Source organism: Caretta caretta, chromosome 17 (genome assembly GCF_965140235.1).
Source record: "Caretta caretta isolate rCarCar2 chromosome 17, rCarCar1.hap1, whole genome shotgun sequence".
NCBI classification, from domain to species: domain Eukaryota; kingdom Metazoa; phylum Chordata; order Testudines; family Cheloniidae; genus Caretta; species Caretta caretta.
In genome coordinates this window covers 19,190,015-19,212,749 of record NC_134222.1, presented here as the reverse complement: position 1 = coordinate 19,212,749, position 22,735 = coordinate 19,190,015, and the positions used below count along the sequence as shown (strand labels likewise).

At 47.2% G+C, this 22,735-nt stretch overlaps 1 protein-coding gene and 1 long non-coding RNA gene across 3 annotated transcripts in view; one reads left to right on the top strand and one right to left on the bottom strand.

The window, feature by feature from the left end:
* The window catches only part of CUX1 (cut like homeobox 1), a 398,832-nt gene that overhangs the window by 6,642 nt on the left and 369,455 nt on the right, over positions 1-22,735 (bottom strand). The window contains exons 17-21 of the mRNA XM_048824339.2: positions 20,731-20,846; positions 20,048-20,164; positions 15,778-15,861; positions 13,490-13,546; positions 2,182-2,262 (exon numbers count right to left, since the gene is read on the bottom strand). Of these exons, the coding sequence (XP_048680296.1) occupies positions 2,182-2,262; positions 13,490-13,546; positions 15,778-15,861; positions 20,048-20,164; positions 20,731-20,846 (455 nt within the window). The remainder of the gene's footprint in view (positions 1-2,181; positions 2,263-13,489; positions 13,547-15,777; positions 15,862-20,047; positions 20,165-20,730; positions 20,847-22,735) is intronic.
* LOC125624055 (uncharacterized) overlaps positions 1-22,735 on the top strand; it is a 119,438-nt gene that overhangs the window by 62,565 nt on the left and 34,138 nt on the right. For both annotated transcript variants that reach the window (XR_007353194.2, XR_007353193.2), the window contains exon 3: positions 4,323-4,368. This is a non-coding gene — a long non-coding RNA (uncharacterized LOC125624055). The remainder of the gene's footprint in view (positions 1-4,322; positions 4,369-22,735) is intronic.

Sequence of the window (22,735 nt, the reverse complement as noted above, 5' to 3'; positions counted from 1 at the left end):
AGACCTGGGCATCTGCTGCTGATACTTCCTATGCAACTCAGAAGCACGATCCTGCCACTGGCGAAATGCTGTAATTCCAGAAATACCATTCAGCAGGCCTCCACATTAGGGGGAATTGAAATTCACAAAATGGGGGAAAAGACAGCTGTGAACACAGCCCTGAGCACAAGGGAACTGCCAGATTGAGGCCGCCTTTATCTATCTGGTCTGAGTGGGCAGCCATCCAACTCCACTGGATCATATTGGGACTTTCCATCCATACCCTGCAAACTGACCCTCACAGGAGGCTGCCTATGCCGAGCCCCATTAAAGTCAACAGGGCTTCCGGCTTGGATCTGATCACAGGACTGGGGCCATACTGACTGGGAAAGGAAAATCCACAGTTTGCAGCTTCCTGCCTTTGGAAATACAGATCAGCCAGAAGACATTGGGGGGTTGTTGTGGAAAAATCACTGGATCAGGGCACAGCTGCATTAAAAAAGGCAAAATAAGTCCAAGGTCCAAAAGACTGTAGCGAGCACATCAGTATCACTTCTTTGCAGTTATGCAGTGAGGGCCAGAATTCCAAATAGCCACAGCTAAGACACTGCGTGTTGGCTGCTTGCTGCTCGCGAAGCAGCCGAGAATTGCCTTGGTCCAAAACACAACAGCATACAATGACAACACTGTCGTGTTTGCTAGTACTGGGGAATACCGTGTGAGCGGCTTTCATAGGGGCTAAAGCAACACAGCTACTAGACAGGGACACCTTTATGGGATATTTCTAGAGACCGGTAACTTTTCTATAGAAGTTTTAAACCAACCTATGGAAGTCTATAGCCAGGATATAATTCTCTGTTAAACCCGATAGGATTATCTAAATTTTAAATTGTCTACAGAAAGGAGATCATGGTCTATTCACCTGTATAGGACTTTTACAATTCTACAGGATTTTAAACCCAGGTTGTTTTTAACACTATTAAGTTCTATAGGACTTTTCCCACAATGGAATTGGAGATTATTCCCTCTGGAAGAGGAGACATTGCAGTGACCTAATTAAGACTTTTAACATTATGAAAGGGAGAGATGTGTGAGAGTGTATTTACACTGGTAAATGTTTAGAAACTAAAAGTATCGACGCTAGGGGAATGTAGGACTCACTAGCAGAACTATGTCCTGCAGAGTGTAAGGCAAAGATGGTACTGTAGTAAATTGCCAAGAAAGGCAAAGCAGAGACTAACTGAGCTCAAGAACCATCTCCATTTGTTTCTGAAGAGATTAAGGGGGCGTGATGAGAAAGCAGGAAGATGAGATCACAGTGAGCCAAACATAGACCAGCATGTTGGGTCACAGGGACATTTCTTATTTCTAAAATTTCTTACACTCTGAACTTCATGTTGAATGACTAGATTAATAAAAGCCTTTAAAACCCTGGTGAGTGGATGGATTGCCCTAATGCTGTCAAGTTGTAGGAACTCCCAAGGACTCCTGCATTTAAATCGGGCTAAATCCTATGCAACTATCTGAAAGCAGAGAAGTAAGAGACTAGCATGTCAACAAAATGTGTATGTTGCCTACACTGCGCTAAAAACCCTGCAGCACTGAGTCTCAGAGCCCGAGTCACTCGATTCAGGCTTGCAGGGCTCAAGCTGCAGGGCTCAGAATTGCAGTGTAAACATTTGGGCCTGGGCTGGGGCCCAGGCTTCTGCCCGAGCCTGAACATCTGCAGTGCAATGTTTAGCCTGAACCCGCTGATCCAGGCCAGCCCCAGGTCTTTTATTGCAGTGTAGAGGTACCTCACAGATGAAGTGAGCTGTAGCTCACGAAAGCTTATGCTCTAATAAATTGGTTAGTCTCTAAGGTGCCACAAGTCCTCCTTTTCTTTTCACAGACAATGCGGCCTCACAGCTAGATCAGGGAAAGGTATCAAGAGACACCTGAGTTCTAGTCCCAGGCCTGCCACTTACCCACCGTGACCCTGGGGGAGTCACTTCCCACCTCGGTGCCTCTGTCTCCCCATCTCCTTGGGTGCATTGTGCTATGTGTCTTTTGGTGCACGGATGCAAGAGCTATCACACACTTACTTGGAAGAGGCAAGAGTACGTCTCCTGGTTTAAAATGAAAAGCTGAGCACTTTATGGGGTATTTTCCGGCCATGATTGTAAGCAGTCATCAGTTCCCCTTTTAGACTTAAACACTTACCAGGAAGACCAGGCAATGCAGCAAGAGGGTGTAGAAAAACGCAACAGTGCGAGCTGCCTTGCTGGACAGGATCAGCCGCCCCTACAGCAAGATCAGAACGAGAAACAGATTCAGCCCAGTTAAAGCAAAATTACTTTGGCCACATTATTTTTATTGTTACATTAACCGCTAGAGGGGCGCCAGCTGAGCTCAGGACCCCAACGTGGTAAGAGCAGAACACACACAGCAGGAGACAGTCCCTGCCCTACAGAGCTTCCAGTCTAAATGGACAAGACAGACAAGTGGGGGGAGAAAGGAAGGATTCTGATTCCCATTTTACAGATGGGGAAGCGAGGCATCAGGAGAGAGCAAGTCACTTGCCCAGGGTCACACAGGGTCTGTGGTGGAGCAGGCATCTGAACTAGGTCTGAGCCACTGGAACCCTGAGAGGAGGCATGTTCCGTTCCAGGCCAGCCAGAATACCGTATATTTGTTTAAAGTTGTTTACTTTTAAAAACTTTCTTGCATGTTTCAGAGGTAACCAATTCTTTGTACCTGGACAAGGAAGATCATTCTCCTGATTGCCTCATTCTGTTTCTCACTCTGGCCCACTTCATTCCCCTCTCTCCGTAAATCCAAGCAGCCTTACCAAACCTGTAAACAGTGCGTTAAACCTGTGTGCTCAGAGTACATTAAACAAGGTTTCATTTTGTGGCTTTATACCCCAGGCAGCATGCGCCACACACCTGCTCAGACAGACAAAACAGAACCTGGAAGGTATGATTAACGGGTCAGTCCTGCAAGGTGCTGAGTTCTCTGGCCCCAGCAGGCTCAGGGTTTTGGCAGCAATGGGTAGGTCTGCACACCAAGTCTCCGAGTCTCAGAACCCTGGTCAACTGATTCAGGCTGCAGGGCTAAAGAGCGTAGTGTAGATGTTTGGGATCAGGCTCTGAAACCCTGCAAGAGGGAAGAGGCTCAGAGCCCCGGCTCCAGCCCAAATCCCAACCTCTACACTGCTACTTTTAGCCTTGCAAGCCTGAGTCATCCAATTTGGGCTCCGAGACTCGCTGCTGAAGGTTTTTTTATTGCTGTGTAGATGTACCCAATGAAACTACTCATATGGAGAAAGTTAAGCAAGTGCGTAAGGGCTTTGCTAGATAGAGATGAGTGCTCAGAGCCTTGCGAGTTTAAGCCCTGCCCACATACTCCAGCTGCTGTATAGCTAATGGAGGTGATGATTTCAGGGGGCTTTCACATCCTGACATCTGCAGTAGCAAAGCTCGGATCCGAACACTCTGGGGAAGTTTGCATCTGGATCCAGCAGCTCAGACACGTCTCTAAGGAGGTTTGCATAGCTCAGCCTAGACACAGTATTTGCATTTACACAAACTTCCCAGCCCCTTTGCGCCTTCCTTCTCCTGGGTTCAGGGATGTGAATTTATTCTATGTTGTTAATTAGCAGCAGCAATGAGAAGAAAAAATTACAGGCAAAATAACTGTTCCTGGCTGAAACGTGCTCTTTACATAGCAAGTGCCAGACTAGACCATCTAGATCGGTGTCCTCTCTGACAGAGATCAGCAGAGCCTTGGACCCAAAGGAAGGGAGAACCAGTGCAGCGGGCATGAGGCTGTGGAAGGAGCAGACTGTGGGAAAGCGTGCTCAGTCCATGTACAACTGTAGCATAGACACGGTTTGGAACCAAGAGCAGGGCTCTGCGAACTGGCTACACGGATCCCCTGACTAAATACCTAGCATATCTGGAGAGGGCAGTAGGGGGAATGGGGTAGTGGGCAGGGAGCCTGGTGCTTTGAAGTCCTCACAGTCCCTGTGTTGACTTGGGCTGTGCCCAATGAGGGAAGCCCTTGGCCCTCATACTGAAGAAAAACACAAGCCATTAGGAGTTCAGGATGCCCCAAGAGGCCCCTCCTGTCTTTACCAAAGGACCGGGTTGGTTTTTCCCCAGTTAATAGTTTGTTTCCCCTGTTTTCTGATGTTTCACAGTTAGTCCCTGAGCTGCTGACTGGTGGGCATGTGGGTAGGCATTTCTCACCTGGGGCCCTCAGAGACGTCCCTCTGCTGCACACTGGTGAGCAGCATTCAAGATGAGCTCACTGTACCAGGTTTTTGCGGGGTAACTAACACTCACCTTTTCCCATCCCAGGTTGTGAACTATGGTCCTGTGCAGCCCCCACCTGAGCCTTTTCAAGGTAAGCGACCGATAATGACATTCATACACATTAGATACTTTACATGAAATCTGTGCTGGGGAGCTATCCCTGGAGACTGTCCCCTCTGTGTATCTCCAGGATGGGCATCTACACTGCCCTGCTAAAATGCCTCAACTTCGACCCAGCAGGCTCATTGGTAGAGATGAAAGGGAGATTCAGCCTTCATGGCCATTGAATCCTGGCCAGGATGTCATTACAAATTGTGATATGCACACCTGTTCTTACAAGAACTGTGTTGCCATCAAACTGCTCATTTTGGAGAGCAGCAGCAAACAACTGTCAGGTGTTAATGATGTTCAGTCACTACTGACCTGGGTCAAATCTGAGCTGGTGACTAAAATGGGAAAATCTCCATAGCCTGCTCCTCTGGGACATTCAGGATGCCAGGGAAAACCTAAAACCCCTATCATCATCCAGGATGGAATTGTTTTACAAACATGGGGTCAGAATTTATCTCTGCTTTAACAGTAGAGACAAATTCTGGACAAAAGTAAATTCTCATTTAAGCCCCCAAAATTCTATCAGGGGATTTCACAGGATGGAATTAAAGAAACAAAACCCACAACCAAACCAATTCGTTGCTGATGTCCTTTCAGCTACTCAAGGCAATGGAGATCACTACTGAAACAAACAAGATTATGTTCTTAAATATCCAGAGGAATAACTCCCTTAAGTCCGCTTTTTGTAAATGAGTTGTATCGATTCACTGAGGCGCTAGCATTACACCTTATCCATATTCATGTTGGCATTTGCTTGGATTTTATGTGAATGGTGCAAAGACTGTTTTGCTTGTAATACAGTATATTTTTGTACTGTAGCCAACAATCCCAGATGTTTAACCCCTTTCATGCTGGACTATCAACGCATTACAACATTCAACCCAGTGCCTGAGGCTGCTAACATCACAAACTCAAATTTAAGTCAAATCTTGGGAAAAGCAAGATTTAAATTTGAACTTGGACAACACATTTGTTCAGGGAGGGCAGTGGGAGTTTTGCTATTGATGTCTAAAGTAGCAGGATCTGGCTCAGAGAGTAAGGTTGATAGCGACAGCAAGAGATGTCACCCAGGGGCCAGTCACATGGCAGTAAGGCACCAGTTCTCTGCCCTCCGTTTCCCCCAAGGAGGCTCCACCTCAGGCCCCTTTGATTTGGAACAGCCCTATGTTCTTCTCACTAACTCTAGCTGATGTTAAAAAGAGCTACATGCACATACCCACTGAACAGGAGCCCGTTCCCTCTCCACGTGCTGCATCCTACAAGCCAAATGAAATAGATCTGTTCTGATGGACATAACTGCCCGGCTCGCAAAGTATCCAGGAGCTCGATGCGTTCTGACTGCTGAAACCAAACACACCCAGGCTGCGCTGTGCGGGGTTTCAGCCGCTAGAATGGAAATACACACCTTGCGTTGAGTTGTGAAGCACCTTCCAGCCCACTCTGCCAGCTCCACACCTCCTCCCACTGCGTCGCAGAGATGTTACTATTCCAGACACATTCATCCGGTGGCCTCTGCTCGATACCCAGAGAGGGTTTTTATAGCTCTCTTTGAGGGAAGAAGCAGGATGGGGAGGGAGGATTATCTGCCAGCAGGTTTAGTTTTGCAAGGAAGCTTGAATAACGAAGAGGCCACCAGATGGCTAGTGATACCAGCTGAAAAGTCAGTTGGCAACCATATCAGATCCATCTCTGTGCAAATCAACAACTGCTGGGTGGTGTAAGAACGCAGAGTTAGGACAGCAAATTGGCAATTTCTGGGCCAAATGCTAAAGATCCCAAGGGTCTGGGCTAACACCATTGGAAATACAAAATAATCTTAATCTGTTTGATATTTCTCAAAGGTCACTCCAGCCACCCAGGCATTACACTCTGGATCCCAACAGCAATCGGATCCTGTACCCTATGGTACTGTGCCCAGTTACCTCTGCAGCTCTAGTTTAGAGCCTACCTTAATTAGTAAAATCCCAAATCCAGTCGCAGGTGCTTGTCTACACTTGTGCTCCCTAACCAGTGAGAATTTTGTTGTCAAATTCCCAGTTTAGACAAGACTTATCCGTGTTACGGGGGAAGGCCATCACGAGAATTCATTTTCCTCTTGACTCCATCGGCTGGCAGGAGGAGACCGCACCTGCTGAGAGTGCTAGGATACCTCCACCTTGCAGAACCACTGCTTTTCTTTCTTTAGGAACAAATGTGCTTAAAACTTGTTATTTAGCAGGAAACCTGTATAACCAAAGCTGCTCTACCCAGCGTGAGTGTTAGTGAAGAGCAGAACTGGGCTATGAGGCATCACACTGGATAGAATTCTGCTTATCTGCATTTTAGAAGCATCATGCTCTGGAATTCATTTTCCCCTCCTCATTGTTCTCCCCTGTTCACTCTTCTCATATCTCACCTTTAACCCCTCCCCCCTTGGATTTAGCCTCAGGCAAAGGCTAAATCACCTTCCCCTTTCCTCCCTGTAATTAGTTTACAAGAATGCTTATGTCCATTATTACCCCTTTGAAATTACAGCTTCCTTTACCCGCTGGTCTCCTCCTGCCACACTGTGCCTTGCACTCTGCATACGCAACTATGCCAAGCATTTGCTCATTATTTAGTCTCTCATTGTAAAGCATTGAGAGGCACTTTGTGTGAAGGATGCTAGATAAAAAGTAAATTAAACTGAATTATTGGGCTCTCCAACAGAGTTAGAGAGATTAGACGCAGAGCAATGACCAGTGCAACTCAGGTTCAGGATCACCCTGAATCATTTGGAAAGGAGAAGTGTCAGTGGCACTTTAAACATGTTCTACAAACAGCAGTAAAGCCAGAGAGCTGGGGATTTACTGCACTGTACAGGCTTTGTAGTCTCTCTCACTTCATCCGGGATACAGACTAACCCATGGATGTTCTAGTGGAGTCAGCCGGTGGGAAATCATGAGATTATTTTCAGACAAACTGTCCTTGAAGTCCATGGGAATTTTGCCCAAGAAAGCAGCTCAGGAGGTGGTCCCCAGAGACAGAGTTCAAACAATATTCAGGTACTATCACCGCCTCTTTAGAAAGAGATTTAGTGGAAAAGTTTGTGAGGGACTCACGTAGCCCTGAGAAGATGCAGCATCAATCTTAATCCCTACCGATAGCATGCCATCTAATTGAGAGGTGGGATCAGGTCTGGATTTCTGACACCAAACAGCCCAAAAGTCCAGGTATGGGGGATAGTGGAGATTCTGCTCAGAGGTGTCAGACTCTGGGCTCAGGCTAAGAAACTGGAGTTTGGATTTTGAAATCCCATAAAGTTTGGGTGTTGAGATTTGGGATTCCAGTCCTGGCTCCTCTCCAGTAGTGACAATGCCCTTACGTTTGCATTTTTGCTTTCAACACACAGCATAAACCAACGTGTCTATTTTATGGTTCTAATAACATTCTTAATGTGGCTTTATATGGTGTTGGTTTTCTCTTTTCCAGTCATTGATTTTTCTTCTGACCATGATTAACGTATTTACTGGTGCCCAATTGCACTTTTTATGCATTTCCTCTAGATAAGGAAGTTACTTGCCTTGTTGTAACTGGAGATGTGTGGTCCCCATTTCTAGTCCACTGTGGGGTCCGCATGCAGTCTGTGCACCTGAGACCAGAGAATTTTTGCAAGCTGTGTCCACTGGTCCCTGGCTCTGCTTGTCCTCCGTGCTGAGGGTATAAGGGGCAGTGCATACCAGTTCCTTCTCTTCTGTGAATCCAGTCATGATCCAAAGCGGAGGGGAACAAGGGCAAGTAGTGGAATACAGATATCAAATCATCATAACCATCATCAGATCTGCATAGTCTACTGAGGATCATTGGGCCAGCCAGAGTCACCATGGTTGATGGCATTGCACCAGGCATCACGTAGCGAATTTCCTAGATCTAGATCAATCCTGCAAACCCATGAATCTCTAGGGCAGTCCTGTGCATGCAGAGCCGTCCCTTGGGTTCGGCAAATTGGGGCAACTGCTCTTGGCCCCGTGATTTGGATGGCCCCATGGGCCGGTGTGATTGGCTGGTACGGTCAGTCCTGGAAGTGATGGATTTGTCACATCTGCTCCGGGTCCCGCACCCCCCGTAGGGGCGGCCCTGAGTGCGTGGCTCCAGGTCGGGTTACAGTGTGCACCCCTTTGCACATTTATTGAGAGATTGGGAGCATGGTGTGCTGGTGTGTCTTTGTCCATCCTGGGAAAGTGGTCAAAGAGCATGCAAAGTTGCGGCTGAATATAATGAGCAACTGAAGGAGGGCCAGATGTCTGCGAGATTGTGGCCTTTTACACAAAGTCAAACCACTTTATGTGCAAGATTTGGCGCTGATAGCATATGGAATGCCTCTAGCCACTGCAAGTCTATCAATAAGAGGCGCCAAGTTTCTGACTGGTATAGCAATACAGGTAGTACACAGGTTTGATAGATCCTGAACTTTGTCTCAGGGCAAAGATGGTTTTGCATCCATTAGTGAGATATGGGTTTCATGCAGGAAGGTGGTAAGACCTAGTTATTGGAGGATGTCCAGTGTATGACTGTTTGAACTTTGCTTACAGCCTACTTAGATGAACTCATCAACACTCTCCATGGTACTCAACCCCACCTGCACCAGGGGTTCTGGTGGCCTAACTCTGATATTCTGGACCTTTGTCTTCTGCCATGAGACATTCAACCCCATAGTGCAGTCAGTGTCTTGCAGACCTTGGAGGGCAGGGCTGATATTCTCGGTCTTCTGCACAAGCAAGGCGGCATCGTAAGCATAGTGAGCACTTCTTGACCAACCTTTATTTCGATGTACGGAGCAGCAAGTCCTAATATCCAGTAGATAGCTCGACAGACTAGTGTTGGGGCAAGAATGCATCCCAGCTGCACACCTGAGGTTGTGTAGGAATGTGGCGAAACCCATGAACCAACGTGCACAGTCACACTGGTACCGGTGTGAAGATTTAGCAGAATATCTGGAACACCAGCTCCTTTCAGTGCGAGCCAAAGTGCTGACCCATCAATCAAAAGCTGCTTTGACATCAATATATGCCACATGAAGAGAGCGGTTGATTCTCAGTGCAGCTCAGCCAGAAGCCGGAGAATAAGGACAGTATCCATGGTCGATACTCCAACAGTGAAACTTGTTTGCTGTGGATGATGATGTCTGTTAAGGAGCAGCTGCATCCTACCAAGCAGAACGTGAGCAAAGACTTTTCCAGGGATCAATAACAATGAGATCAGCCTGTAGTTGCCACACTCAGTGCGAGATCCTTTGCCCTTGTACAGGGCCACTCTCATGCCAGCTTTCCATTCTGCTGGCACTCTGCCTGATGCCCACACTTCTAAGAATAGTTGATGCATGCTGATGCTGCCTGGTTCGAGGACACTTCTGAGCAGCTCACGGGGAATATGATAATTGCGTCTGGGCTCAAAAAGCATCCCATTACGTTGTGGTGGCGTATGCTGCCTTAGGGTTTGTCTGCACGAACAGTTCCTGTTTCAAAGTGGTGCAGCTCAAAGTGCAGGAGGGAACTTCTAGTGCACAGTAGCATGGTGCATACAGACTATTAGTGAGCTGCCGGTAGTGAGAGTTCAATTTACACCCCTGCTTGCCTCCTCCTGTTTGTATAAAAGAGCCCTTAGTGAGTGAGATGACAACTAGTGGCTAGTCCCCACAACTATAACAGCCTGCTACTTACTTACAGTTAAAGGGATTCCCTGTTTAGCTCACGTGGTAGGAGCAATGCTGACAATCCCCATTTCTGGCTGTTGTGTCTGTAAATATGCAGCTGCAGTTTGTTAGAAATACATAAAGCCGGCCATGGGAATGAGTTTTGGCACCTGCAGGAATCCCAGGTAAAAATGCTCTACTTTTAGGTAGAGATTTGGAAAGCCACAAGGGATTTAGGCACACAGCTCCCAATAGTTTTCATGGGAATGGTCTCCAAATCCCCTAAATCAGCTTTGTAAATCTTAGCCTCATAACCAGCCCCTGTAATCTTTCTTTTGTGTCAGTCTCTAAGTACAGTATAACCTTGCCACATTAGTTACTGCAGCTGTTCTCTTTGCATCTCTGAAGCGCTGAGGTAACATACAAGCCAACTACACATTTAGCAAATCCTGCCCCTCAAACAGAGTTAAAGGCACAATGGAACCAGACAATCTATTGCCCCAGAACAGAGTAGCAGCCGTGTTAGTCTGTATTCGCAAAAAGAACAGGAGGACTTGTGGCACCTTAGAGACTAACCAATTTATTTGAGCATAAGCTTTCGTGAGCTACAGCATCCGATGAAGTGAGCTGTAGCTCACAAAAACTTATGCTCAAATAAATTGAGCCACTGAACACAGACCAGTCCCCTCTATTAAAGAAAAACGGTGCCCGGTAGGTGCAGACCTGCATTGCAGGCAGTGTGGAGTGGCAAATGCCCCAGCGCCGGTTCCAAGCAATAGTGTCAGGGAGACGCAACGCCTCCCAGAGAGCACAGTTGTACCACCTTGTACTAGGTTGTAAAGCCCCTCAGTGGCAGGCCAGTTCTGCTCACTCAAGTACATGGGCAAGGGCTATGACCTCACCTTTTCCCACCCAGCAAGGCACAGTCAACCTACACAAGGATCAGCCCGAATCTGGCCTGGTAGGCATAAAACAGCTGTTGCATCTGCAAACGAGAGCTGGCGCTGCACATGCCATTGCACACCCAATCTTTTGGGAACCAGGCCCTCTGCTCGGTTTCCTCCTGTGTCACACGAGGTTAACACTCAGGAGTGTTACATGCATGCAACAGGACAGGGTATTCTGAAGCCAAGGCTATGTTTTTGCTGCCAGAAAGGGGTGTTTGTACAGCAAGACAGCTAACACAGGTGAGTCATCTCGCCATAAAATCCTAGTGGAGACAGGACAAAAGTAGTTTTTACCTTGATGTGGCTCGATGAGGTCAACAACGTGCCCCCTCATGGAGCTGAACTCGCCTACTTACAGCAAGGTAAAAACCACTTTGCCTTGAGCATGAGGATTTTACAGCGAGACAGCTGGCTCCCGTTAGCCATGTTGCTGTAAAAGCAACGCTGTTTCTGGCAGTGAAGTCATGGCCTTCAAGCGACTGGCGATTGTCAGATGCTTTTGGCTCCTCAGCTGGAAGCTGCTCTAACAGGTGACATATTACAGTGCTTGTAATGTCAGGGAATGACTGATCACAGGGCAAGGAGCCGGGGGAAATTATCCCCCCCCCAGCAGCACGTCTGTAGAAAGCATCTGTGCTGGAGCCAGAGTTCGTGTGTATAGGGGTGGGGGTGGGAACTTCCTGCTGACTTACTGTGGATGAAGGAGACTTGGAAGTTTTTCAGCTCAGGAATATCACGCATGTCAAGTCTTCTCTTGTTTTGCCATAGGACAAGAGAACGGGTAGGAGCTTTCTTAGCCCTTAACTGATGGCGGGGGCAGGTGGGCAGTTGAATCTCTCCTTCCTAGCATATGAGCTCACTAGATGCTGACAAAAACAAAGGCCTGGATCCTGCTTTTGTCCCCCCGGCCCTGCAGATCAAGGGGCCCTAAGTCAGATTCAAGACGACCCTCCTTGTATAGGGGCGTCATCAATGGTACAGAGCTGGTGTAGGCATAGTGGCTCCTCGGCTGCCACTATTCCCCACCCCTGCTGTGGTTGGCGGAAGGCGTGTGACCAAGGAAAAGAGGGTGTGACTAAGGTGTCCAGATGCGCTGCTGATCCCCAGCTGCCCTTGCATCCCCTTTAGGGCTGTTGGTTGCTGGTGCAATTTAGAGCAGCAGGAGGGATGCACTAACTTACAGTGGGGGACCAGTCGGGCTCACTGAGACCCAGGACCAGGGGAGTATAAAAGGAGGCTTTAAAGCCAACTTCACCGCTCTTGCCAAGGCATGCTGTGTGCTTCTCAGCTGCAGAGGAGAATCTGGGCCTAAGACTTTTAAACAGTGCCTAAAAATCTCTTCCCCTCTCAATTATTCCAGTTTCACTTCCTTGGTACTTGGGATTTCCCCCTTCTAGTAAGTGTCCAGTTGTCCTGAGTCTTCCAGGAAAAGCAGGGTAACAAAGAACTGAAGAGCAGAAAACAAGCAGATTTTTAAAACAACCACTGAGGCCTCCATAATCCATTATACAGCAGCAGAAAGGAGACATCTTCCCTGTACACTCCCCCGGCAACACATCACCTTTTGTGCACTACACACCACCTTCTGCAAGTCACCTTTAACTGATGTCAAGGGAAAAAGCCAAACTGTTCTAAAAGAACATTCTCTTAAATGAAAGCTAATGCAAGCTAACCATCTGCCCCCCTCCTACCCCGATTCAGGACACCATGTCATGTGAGTCATGTGGCCATGGGCTGGATCTGAGCTTTGCCCCCTCAGCCATTCTGGAATCCAGTCAGCTGTGATGCAAACACCCTGATGAAGGGACAACAAGAGAGGAAACATTTGTCCTTATCTCCTCTTCTGAAGTGGAACCATTTGCAAAGACTCAGTAGGAGAGTTAAGAGTGGAAGAAGCGACTGTCTGTCCTTATTAACTCGTGAGGTCCAAGTGGTGTCAACAAAACATACATAAAATGATCCACTCTGAGCACACTGAGCTGGGACCCAGTGCTCAAGGGCTCAGAAAACAGGGAGGTGGGCAGAGCGTATTTGACGTGAGATAAATGTTTATAACCAGAAGAAAATGTACTTGGCTGCTACTTTTCAGAGGTCCATTTGCTAAGAGTGAAAGTATTTGTGCTTAAAAAAATAGTTTCCTTCACAGCTCATCTTCCCATGCAAGAACTGGCTGCAGAGAAGTCCTAGTTCTGTATCTGGGACATCAGCCTGTTGCCATTGTGTCTGAAACTAGGATGTCACAAGTACAGCATGATTTGTAGCTCTGCCACAGGATCAGAGGGGGGCAATGCTGACTTGAATGGCAATCAGCAAACCCAGAAAGGAAAATTCTGTGAAGGATCTGAAAGTGTGCAACCCTGTACACAGGAGTGTGTGAGGTTTGGCAATTTCTGAAGAAGGAAGGTCCTTGTTGAAAGCAAAGAGACCAGCAAATTCTTTGGCATGAGGAGAGCAACAAACGGAGACAGAGAATTATGTACTGTAGGTGACCTGCCAGCACTTACCATACTGAGGGTAGCTTTATCCCAAGGACTGAGGCTCAGATATTTCCTCTGGCGTTCCTGAAAGTAAATGGCACAAGAGGTTTCATTTGGGGCTAGAAGTGCTCATTTTAGGTTTGGAGAAATATAGGGGAGGCTTGTTGCATGCCAAAAAACCAAGCAGCACTTCCTACCTCTCATGGAAGGGAGGGATGTAAGTGGTAGGCCAAGATTAACTGCCCTCTACTCCCAAATCTACCCCTCTCCAATGTTCTTACTCTAGTGGTTTGATGTCCAGATGTCAGCTACTACCTGCCTCTTCACAAAAGGTCCAGAAGGGTCAAAGGGTTTCTTTCCACCTTGTTACTGTGATTATTTATTGCTCAATTTTCCCAGTCAGTATTACTCTGCTGCCGTTGGCATTTGGGCCATGCAGCTGTAGAGCAGAGAGATAGTCTCAATACACATCTGGGAGCCTGGAGCTACTGCGTTATCACCCTGACTCCTTCAATGGTCAGGCCCAAGGCTCAACCTCTGCTTCAGTTTTCCCATCTGTAAAATGGGGATAAATACCACCTGCCTTCCTGCCGGGGTGCTGGGAGGGAGGAATATGGAAAGGACTTTTTAAGATTAAAACAGCAGGATGAACAGTGACCCTGCATGAACTGACAGTTTCTGGTTGTACAGAGAGACTGAGTGAGCACAAGGCAATTTCTTCCATACCCCATGGTCAGCAATGCTCTGGGTGTGGAATCCCAGTCCCCAGCCTGCTCCCAAGCATCCCAGTGGACAGAATGCTCCATCCAGCTGGAGAACAGGAGAGGTTTTGGCTGGCTTTGGGCAGCAAGCTAAATGCAAGACTGAATTCTAGAGAATGGGCCAAACTCAGGGGTGGTGTGTGTAACCCATCAGATGCAAGTGGCTAAGTCATGCAATTCACGCTGGTCTTCCATTCAGAGTGTTTGCAGGAGAGATGCAGCCTATAGCATTTGGGGATTTTGTCTGGCGTAAAATTCAGCACTGGAGTGAGAAGGCTCAACTCCTACTGGAGCCAAGGGGGCTGTGCTTCCTACAGCGGAACGGAACTGGGCCCCCAGGAGGCTTGGGGATGGTCTAAGTACACGGTGAAGTGCATGAGGGTGGCTAGATTTATCTTACACCCTCTTGTTAGCTGCTGTTCTAGCTACACCCCCTTGATGGTAGGTTACTCTTGTTTTGCATCCAGTAGCTTGGTCCAAGTTACACACAGCATCTAACACCCACCCTGCTTCATCAGTGCTGAAACTGGCTTGGGAACCCCCACAACAGGTCCATGTGCTTACTCCAAGCTGTATTTGGCCCTGGGATTGTGAAATAATTCCCTCCCCTCCCTCACAACCCCCCCCCCCCCCCAAACCAAAGAACTCCTTCAGTCTAAGAAGTTTGGGGGTGGTGAGGGTTATGTGTGTGAAAACTTTTGCTTGAATGGAAAAATGCCATTTTAAATGTCTCTCTATAGTGGACCCAATAGAGCAACACCCTGTTTTCTAACTGCCTGGTTCATCACCCTGGAAGGCATTTCCCTCACTGATAGGCCCAGACCAGACAGCTGGGAACAGAGACAGGCCTGGGTAAGGAAGCCTGCTCCATGGTTGTTGCGGCTAGCCAGGGGCCTCTTCCCTTCCCATGCACCAAGACGTCTCTTCCACCAGCACAGGCTGGGCGAGAACATTACAGCAGCCACCAAACATACAGCAGTGCCCCTTTGTCATGCTTAGGCTACGGATCAATAGAGGATGGGAGACAAAGCTGTGATCCAGCTTCAGGGAGTTTACTAGGGGAGCACCACCCCCACCCACCCACTTTTCCCCAAAGCCATTCTGTGACTAAGGGCTGTCTATGGTTATGAATTGGAATGAGCCTTTCAAAGCCCTGGTGTTGCTCTTCAGCTACCAGCTTCAAAAGAGCACCACATGAGAAGACGTGTAGGCCCATGCCCTGAGCTGCCCACGAAGTGCTATGGGACATGCGTGTCCTGTGCACGCCAGTCCCCTGGAACGGAGCTACCCACTGTTAACTCTTGGGGGGGAGGCAAGGAGAGGTGGAGTCTGGAGGGAACATGAAGAGTGAGAGAGCGTGAGAGAGACACCCCCCCCACACACACTCTTAACTAAGATACTAAATGTCAAAATATTCTGGTGTGCTAATCATTTAGGACCCAATCTAATGAGGTGCTCAGTGCGCCCAACCCTCGTGGTCTTCATGGGGAGGGCAACTCAGCCCCTTGCCAGACTTGGCCCTCGGGAGCAGAGAACCCCTCTGGCTTTCCATACCTTCCTGCTGAAAGAGGAGAAGGGGTCCAGGCGCTCTTCGTACTGGGTGGAGTAGCGGAGCTCCGTGTCGTCACTGCTACCACCCTACAGGAATCAAACAAGAAGTTAGCTTCCTTCGCCTCTGCTGACAGCTGGGCTGGGCGGCACAAGAGTTACTCTCTGCGCCATCCTTTCCTGGGAGCAGATGGCTCCCTGCAGCACCATTCACCCACTGGAGATCTCCAGTTCTGGGGTGAGCCATGGACTCTACATTCATTCCCAAGCAATGGGGAAGCAGAAGACATAGCCAGGCAACGTTCTTTGCTCACCCTAATTAATTTTTGTAATTAAAAGGGGCACCTTAATTAATTAAGGGCATTCCGCCAAGTTTCTGCCCTTTGCACACACGCCCGCACACATTGGGGCTGGAGAGCTCAAAAGAGACTATCACTCTGAGAAGGTTTTAAGTGGATTCAGCATCCTACCCCATAAATGCATGGTTCATTCCTTTAGGCAGAACCACAGGAATTGGATGCTGGGATGGAACACTGAGCCACTGCAGAGCAGATTCTGCATTTGGTGGTCGTTCTAGCAATAGTTATATTGGGACACTGACACCTCAAAGGGCTTGAGTGATCTTATCCCCACTTTACCAACGAGGAAACCAAGGCACGGAGACATCAAGTGACTTGCCCAAGGTTATGCAGAGAGGACTTGATTCTCCCCTGCCTTGCCCCCGGTGATAGTCACTGACCCCAGTGCAGAGTGGGTGTAAAATGCTTCCTACTCAGGAGCACAACTCTTTGCACAGGTAGGAGTGACTAGGCAATGGGGAATCAAGACTAGAATCCAAGTCTCCCAACTCCAAGCCCCACTCCCATCACCCCAGACAATCCCAGCTCAACTGCACATATGGTGGTAGTCTGTGCAAGTCTGTGCACAGGGTAAAAACTCAGTCCTATGGCAGAGTTGATCAGTGCTCCAAAGTTGGTCTTGCACACTCAAGCAAAGCAGAAAAGGCCATTTAAACAAAACCTTTTAATTTAACCAGAAGTTTTGTATTTCCTTTGCTCCTGTTTTAGGTAAATAACAGCTTCATATTACACCGCCCACCTCCTCAGCTGCATGATCAAACAACAAAGTCAGAATTATCTGTTTGCAACACCACAGAATGTTCTTGCCATGGAATGCTTAGGATGTCACAACTCCAGCATAATATCCCTGACAGATCAGGTGAGAGAGGGAGAGGGGCTCAGAGGGATGAAAACACTATTTAAACACACATCTATTAGCAGACAAAAGGGCAAGGGAAATTGTGAAAACCCCCTGAAAGGGGGTGAGAGATGTAGATCTTATTTAAGCAAGTTATGTTCTCAGGTAAGCTACATCCTGATCTCAAGTTTCTCCCAGTATGGAAGTTCCCATTTCATAACCTTATAGCCAGCTCTGGATTAAACTAACAATGAGCACTTCTTGAAAGCCCTATGTGAGGCTACAAGTCTGCAAACTGTGTTCCAACTTATTAAAATATCATCCAGATTCCAAGCCCACTTACTGATTCCTCCCCAAATTCCTTGACAACATTGGATGTACTCGGGTAAAACAATGACCTCCTCCAAAGCGTTTTAGCTCATACAAACAGTGCATAGTGTGGACACAGAGTCAGTACAATGCATTGGATCTCATGGCATGTCTGAATGGATAATAATTTCCAAGAATTGGTATGTGCAGATTTACTGATTTGGTGCTAACTTTTCATGCTTGGGTCCCATTTGCTGCTCTTGCTTTTGGATTTTCCCACTTGTTTCTTTGCCACTGGGGGTTTAAGTAGGCTTAAAACACAGCAACTAAAAAATGTAGAATCCCCTAGGGTGCTGGAGTTTGGTGCTCTGTCAACTTGTTCTATTTATGCATTGGTGTCTTATGATTCCATATCTGCCTGCCTCAAGCTTTAATTATGAGGGTGCATCATATTTACAATGCTGCTGTTAGCCAGCTGTCCCCTATTTTTCCATATCTGCAATGTCTTTGTCATCATCACGATTTTAAAATTATGATGTTGACCTTTAAGATGTCTTTCAAGTCTCATTACTACATGTTCCTTGTTGTTCTGCCCAATCATCCAGCCATGATCTTGTGGTTCCTTCTCAGCAGGGTAAATCCCAAGTTGAATAAACTTTAGTGAATATGCCCCTATTCTCTGGAATATGATACAAAGGCCACTGCATCTCAGAGTCCTTGGCTTAGATTAGGTCCCAGTTTAGGGCTCATGCATTCATTATATGCATGCCTTATTTTATGGTCTTTGATTATTATTTTTAACCAGTCACATGTCTCATTAGGTTCTCTATGTTGTCACCCTCCATGGTGGTTTGCTGTACATGATACAGTGCTCCTTGTACAATGAGGATGATATTCTGGTGTAGTAAATACAGAGATGCACTCTTCCATTTTAATAGGAAAAGTAAACATAACAGCATAAGGCCCAACCCAGTTCGTCCCTTATGAGAAGAAGAAGAGATGCCCACGGTTAGGTCTTTAATATATATAGAACCTTCCTCAGAAGGATCCCAAAGAAATCTAAAGATATTGATCTATAAAATGGATTCAGTTCACCCACTACTGAAATGCAGCCACCTCTGGGGTGAAACACAGCATCTGTAGCACAGCAGAGACCATCACCACCCAGCAGGTCAGGACAGGAAGCGGATTTTTAGGACAGCTTTCCTACAGTGTATCTAGTTTCATTTTAGAGCTATCACATAAGGTTTGGACATAACTGGACATTGCAGCTTGAAGACACAGGTACAATGAAAAGCTCTTCAAATGTGAGCTTACGCAGTTTTCTTAACAGTTGTGAGAGGGTCTCTTTGACCACTGGCATGGAGGGAGATTTCTGCGTATTAAAATCCCACCTGTGTGCCAAGGGAGAAAGTCCTCACACATCAGACATTCTAGCAAGCAAAAAGGAGGGGAGATGATGGTTGAATATTGCTTGAGCAGCGATGTTGGAGTATTGTGTGGCCGTGTACACCTTTACGCATTTGTTTTATGTTTGTGTATTACTGAGAGGCTTATTCTCTCTTGTTACGTGCTTTAGCCTCTCCACTTTTGAGTATGACAGACCCACAGGATTGCTGGTACATTCTGTACTAGGAAAGGTCAGTGGCTAGCACCTTGGGAAGGAGAGGAGCTCTCCCTGCTGGCCAGAAGGGGTTCAGTAAGAGGCACTACAGAGTTTCTAGTTCAGGATAGCAGGAGAGGGGTGATTCTCTCTCTGTCTGTCACCCGTCATTACTTGCAATTGCACATGAAGAACGGAAATCAGTTGCCACTCTGACGTAGCGTGCAGGGGAAAGTGCAGAAAACTGGTGACTAATGCACAGGGAACAAAGCCTTTTGTCACGAACTGTAATCTCAGAGGTCGCCACTCCACAGTTCCGGAGATCAGTGAGTTGAATGAGCATATTGTTCTGTGATAGGGAACACGTGCCACATAAATCTCTTTGTTAAATTCCTCAGTACAACTCTTACATGCGGTGGGACGCAAGAGTGAGTCACTTTTTGACACCGGCTGAATTATTTCTCAGACTCTGAATAATTTCAGGAGTTATTTGTTTTAACTCCTTGGTGCCAGGCCAGTCAGGAGCAACTATGACCCTGCAGGTGGAGAACAAGTGTGTGAACACCAAAGCATATTGCATTGGCACCTTCTGGCAGGAAAGGCCAACTCTTGGCCTCAGAGGGTAGCTCCATTAGTGAGATGTTTAAAACCAGACCTTAGCAATTATACAGGAGGGAGATGGGGTGTGTGTGTTTGTGACCTAAGGTGTAGAGGACAATCCTGAAGCAGCAGGGAGATGGCCCAAGTGGCCTGATATTGTAGATCTTTTCCATCTCCAATTTGTATGATTCTGAGTCTTGCATGTAGGATTTATAGGGGCAACTTTCTATCAAGCTACTCCACACAAAAAGGATAAGGTGACCTACAGATAGTATTATGGCATTATATAGGTGTCCCCAATCATGGAAAGTTTGGACTACCCAAAGCCTAGGAACTGGACAGCCAGGATAGGCAATTACTGTGGTCTGATGGTGGTTTTAGGCATCGGTTAAGCAGGTTTGAGTGAAAAGATTCAGTGTCATCCTAACCGACTTAGTCCTTTGCAAATGAACAAAGACAGTTACATGTATTTTCCAGTTCCCCAGTATGTGCAGTGGATCTCCCAGAATGGGGAAGCATTAGCCTCCAAGGGACAACAGCTGAGATGGAGACAGGCTCTGCACTCACCCGGCCAGGGTAGCTCTGAAGGAACTTGATCTTTTCATATAGCTTGATATTATCAGCTCTCATGTTGTCCAGTTCACTTTGGAGAGCCTGCATTGTGTGCTGCATCATGCGGTTCTCCTGCAACACACAGAACAAATGATCCTAGCTGGGGGCCCAGGGTTTGCAGATTCTTTGGGAAGGGAAATGGTGACCTAACTTGTCCTGTGGCAGAAATAAAACCCCTTCCCAAGCACTGTGTAAGTTGCTGGGCTGAGGACAGCAGAGACAAAGAACAGATACAATCAGCAAAGGGTTTACCTCAAAGGAGGGTCCCTCCAACCACAGATCAAAATGAATGACTGTAAACAAAAATAGGGAGAGAGAACTACTCTAGCTTGGGGTTCAACACAGTCCTAATGGACTTCAACCCTAAGAAGTGCAATAACTGCCCAGAAATGCATGGCTGGGAGTGTCTTTTTACCATAATATTAATCCCTAGCTCTTATGTAGCACTTGTCATCAGTAGATCTCCAAGTGTTTTACAAAGGAGGTCAGTATCATTATCCCCGTTCTACAGATGGGGAAACTGTGGCAGAGAGGGGCTGTGACTTGCCCAAGGTCACCCAGCAGACCAGTGGCAGAGACAGGGATAGAACCCAGGTCCAGCATTCCAAAGTCAGGTCTTTGTAAGCAGCCTAACATACCGCTTCTAATTCTTGGTTCCTTGTACGGAAGCGTTCCCTCTGACTAGAGATGATGGACAGCAGGGAATCCATCTGCCCCTCAGGAAGTGGAGTGCTGGGAGATGATTGAGGATAACCTAGGAAGCAGAGCTAACCGTGAGAGACCATCCTCAGTCAGCAGACATTCAAGGAAGATAAATAACACATGGCACTTCTATGGCACCCTCCACCGGAGGGTTCAAAGGACTTCACTGATGGCTATTTAATGCAGCTGGATGGAAAAACTTAGACAAAACATTTTTTTCTCTCAGAATTCGCCAATTCACTGAAATTGAAATGTTTTGCAGAGATTGTTCAATTTTTACAAAATTCCTTTGGAAACTGGCAGGGTTCCAATAAAAACCTGCCCAGTTTCCTATCAGCTGCCCTGCCCCAGTCCCCAGCAGCCCCGGCTCTCAGGCTCCTAGGGTGCCCTGCTCCTGGGAAGCCCCCCAGGCAGACCTGGAGCCGGGACTCCCAGTAGAGCTGGGTGGAGAATGGTAATTCCATTTCCCGGAGAACTTTGAATATTTTTTTTCCATTGCAAATTGAAATGAAACCAAATTTTGAACATTAAAAATCCTCTGGGAAAGGGAATTACTGTTCCCTGCCCAGCTCTAGTAATTAATCAAAACTTAACTCTCCCCAGGCAGTAGGTGTTATTATCCCTATTGTCTGGGGCCAACTAATCTCTACACACCTTAGGGGGAAATGTTCCCCAAGGCAACCCCATTGGCCCTGTTAGGAGAGAAGGCACTGTCACTTGCCCGCAGCACCTGCTCACAACGTGCTGGTTCCCAGCAATCCCTGGCTGGGCTGGTCACACTCCCTATCCAGTGAATCTTTCCCACTTTCTGGGCTGCACTGACTCCCCTCCTGGGGCAGGTTTTGCAGTAGTGGAGACACTGGCAAAGGTCTCTTCAGCCCCTTCTCTGTCCCTTTCCAAAGCCTGTGAAATGGTGCCAATCACTTTATTTTTTTCACCATAGCCTAACAAAGTGCCTCTGTTTCATCGCTCTTCAAAAATTCATTGGTTGCTTGCTGGGCTAAAACAATTGTTTATTTCCTACGCCGGGGACTGGGAACTGCATCATGAAGCTGCCTGGAACATGCCTGGCTGTGACTGGGGTCAGAACTCTCATGAGTACGTAACCCCACTGGATGGCTGTCCCCGCCACTGGCCTTGTGAATGCGGTCAGGCATCTCTAGGGGTTTACACAGGACAGCAGAAGATAAATATGTCCTAGAAGGCAGCGAAGTCTACACAGTGGAGCTATTCATAGCAGCAGGATGGGTGGCTTCAGGTTGTTTTTGCTTGGTGGAACCGTTGCCATGAAATTGTTTATCATTCTACTTAAAAACCTTTCTAAACAAAAAGGAAAGGAAAGGAAACGGGTTCTTTTCCAGTGGAGCCAACAGTCATCATTTATTTGATTCATTTTCTCCCACAGCCCTTGCAGCGAACAGCAAATGTAAAGGAAACATTTAGCTCTCTGGCTCTGGAGGGGATTCGCTGTGGAATGATCAAATGTGGAAGCGCGGGGGATTTTAGTTTCAGTCTGAATTCTACGGGTATGTGAAAGGAACAGTGGAGCGGCTACAGGGGGAAGCTGATCTGCTGTATTGTCTAGGGCTGTACTTTAGGGAGAAAATATCAGAAGAAGCAACAGTCAGCGACTCTGCACAGTGAAAACCAAGCAAGCAAGTATTCTTGGTTAAACCCCTTCCCAAGACTGTCAGCATTTGTTCTTCAACAAGACAAATCTGCTACAATAAATTAGTGACAGGGTGGGAATGAACCTCTGCATGCAGGTGAATCTCTTCTGCAGCAAAAGGATGGCGGAACTTGCTGAGGAACAATGGCTAACAAGGGTTGATTTTGAGAGATGATCTCCCAGAAGCTAACAGGAGATGGAGGTGCTCAACACTCCTGAAAACCAGGCCCAAGGAGAGTTTAATAAAATGTCCATGCCTACTTCGGAATGAA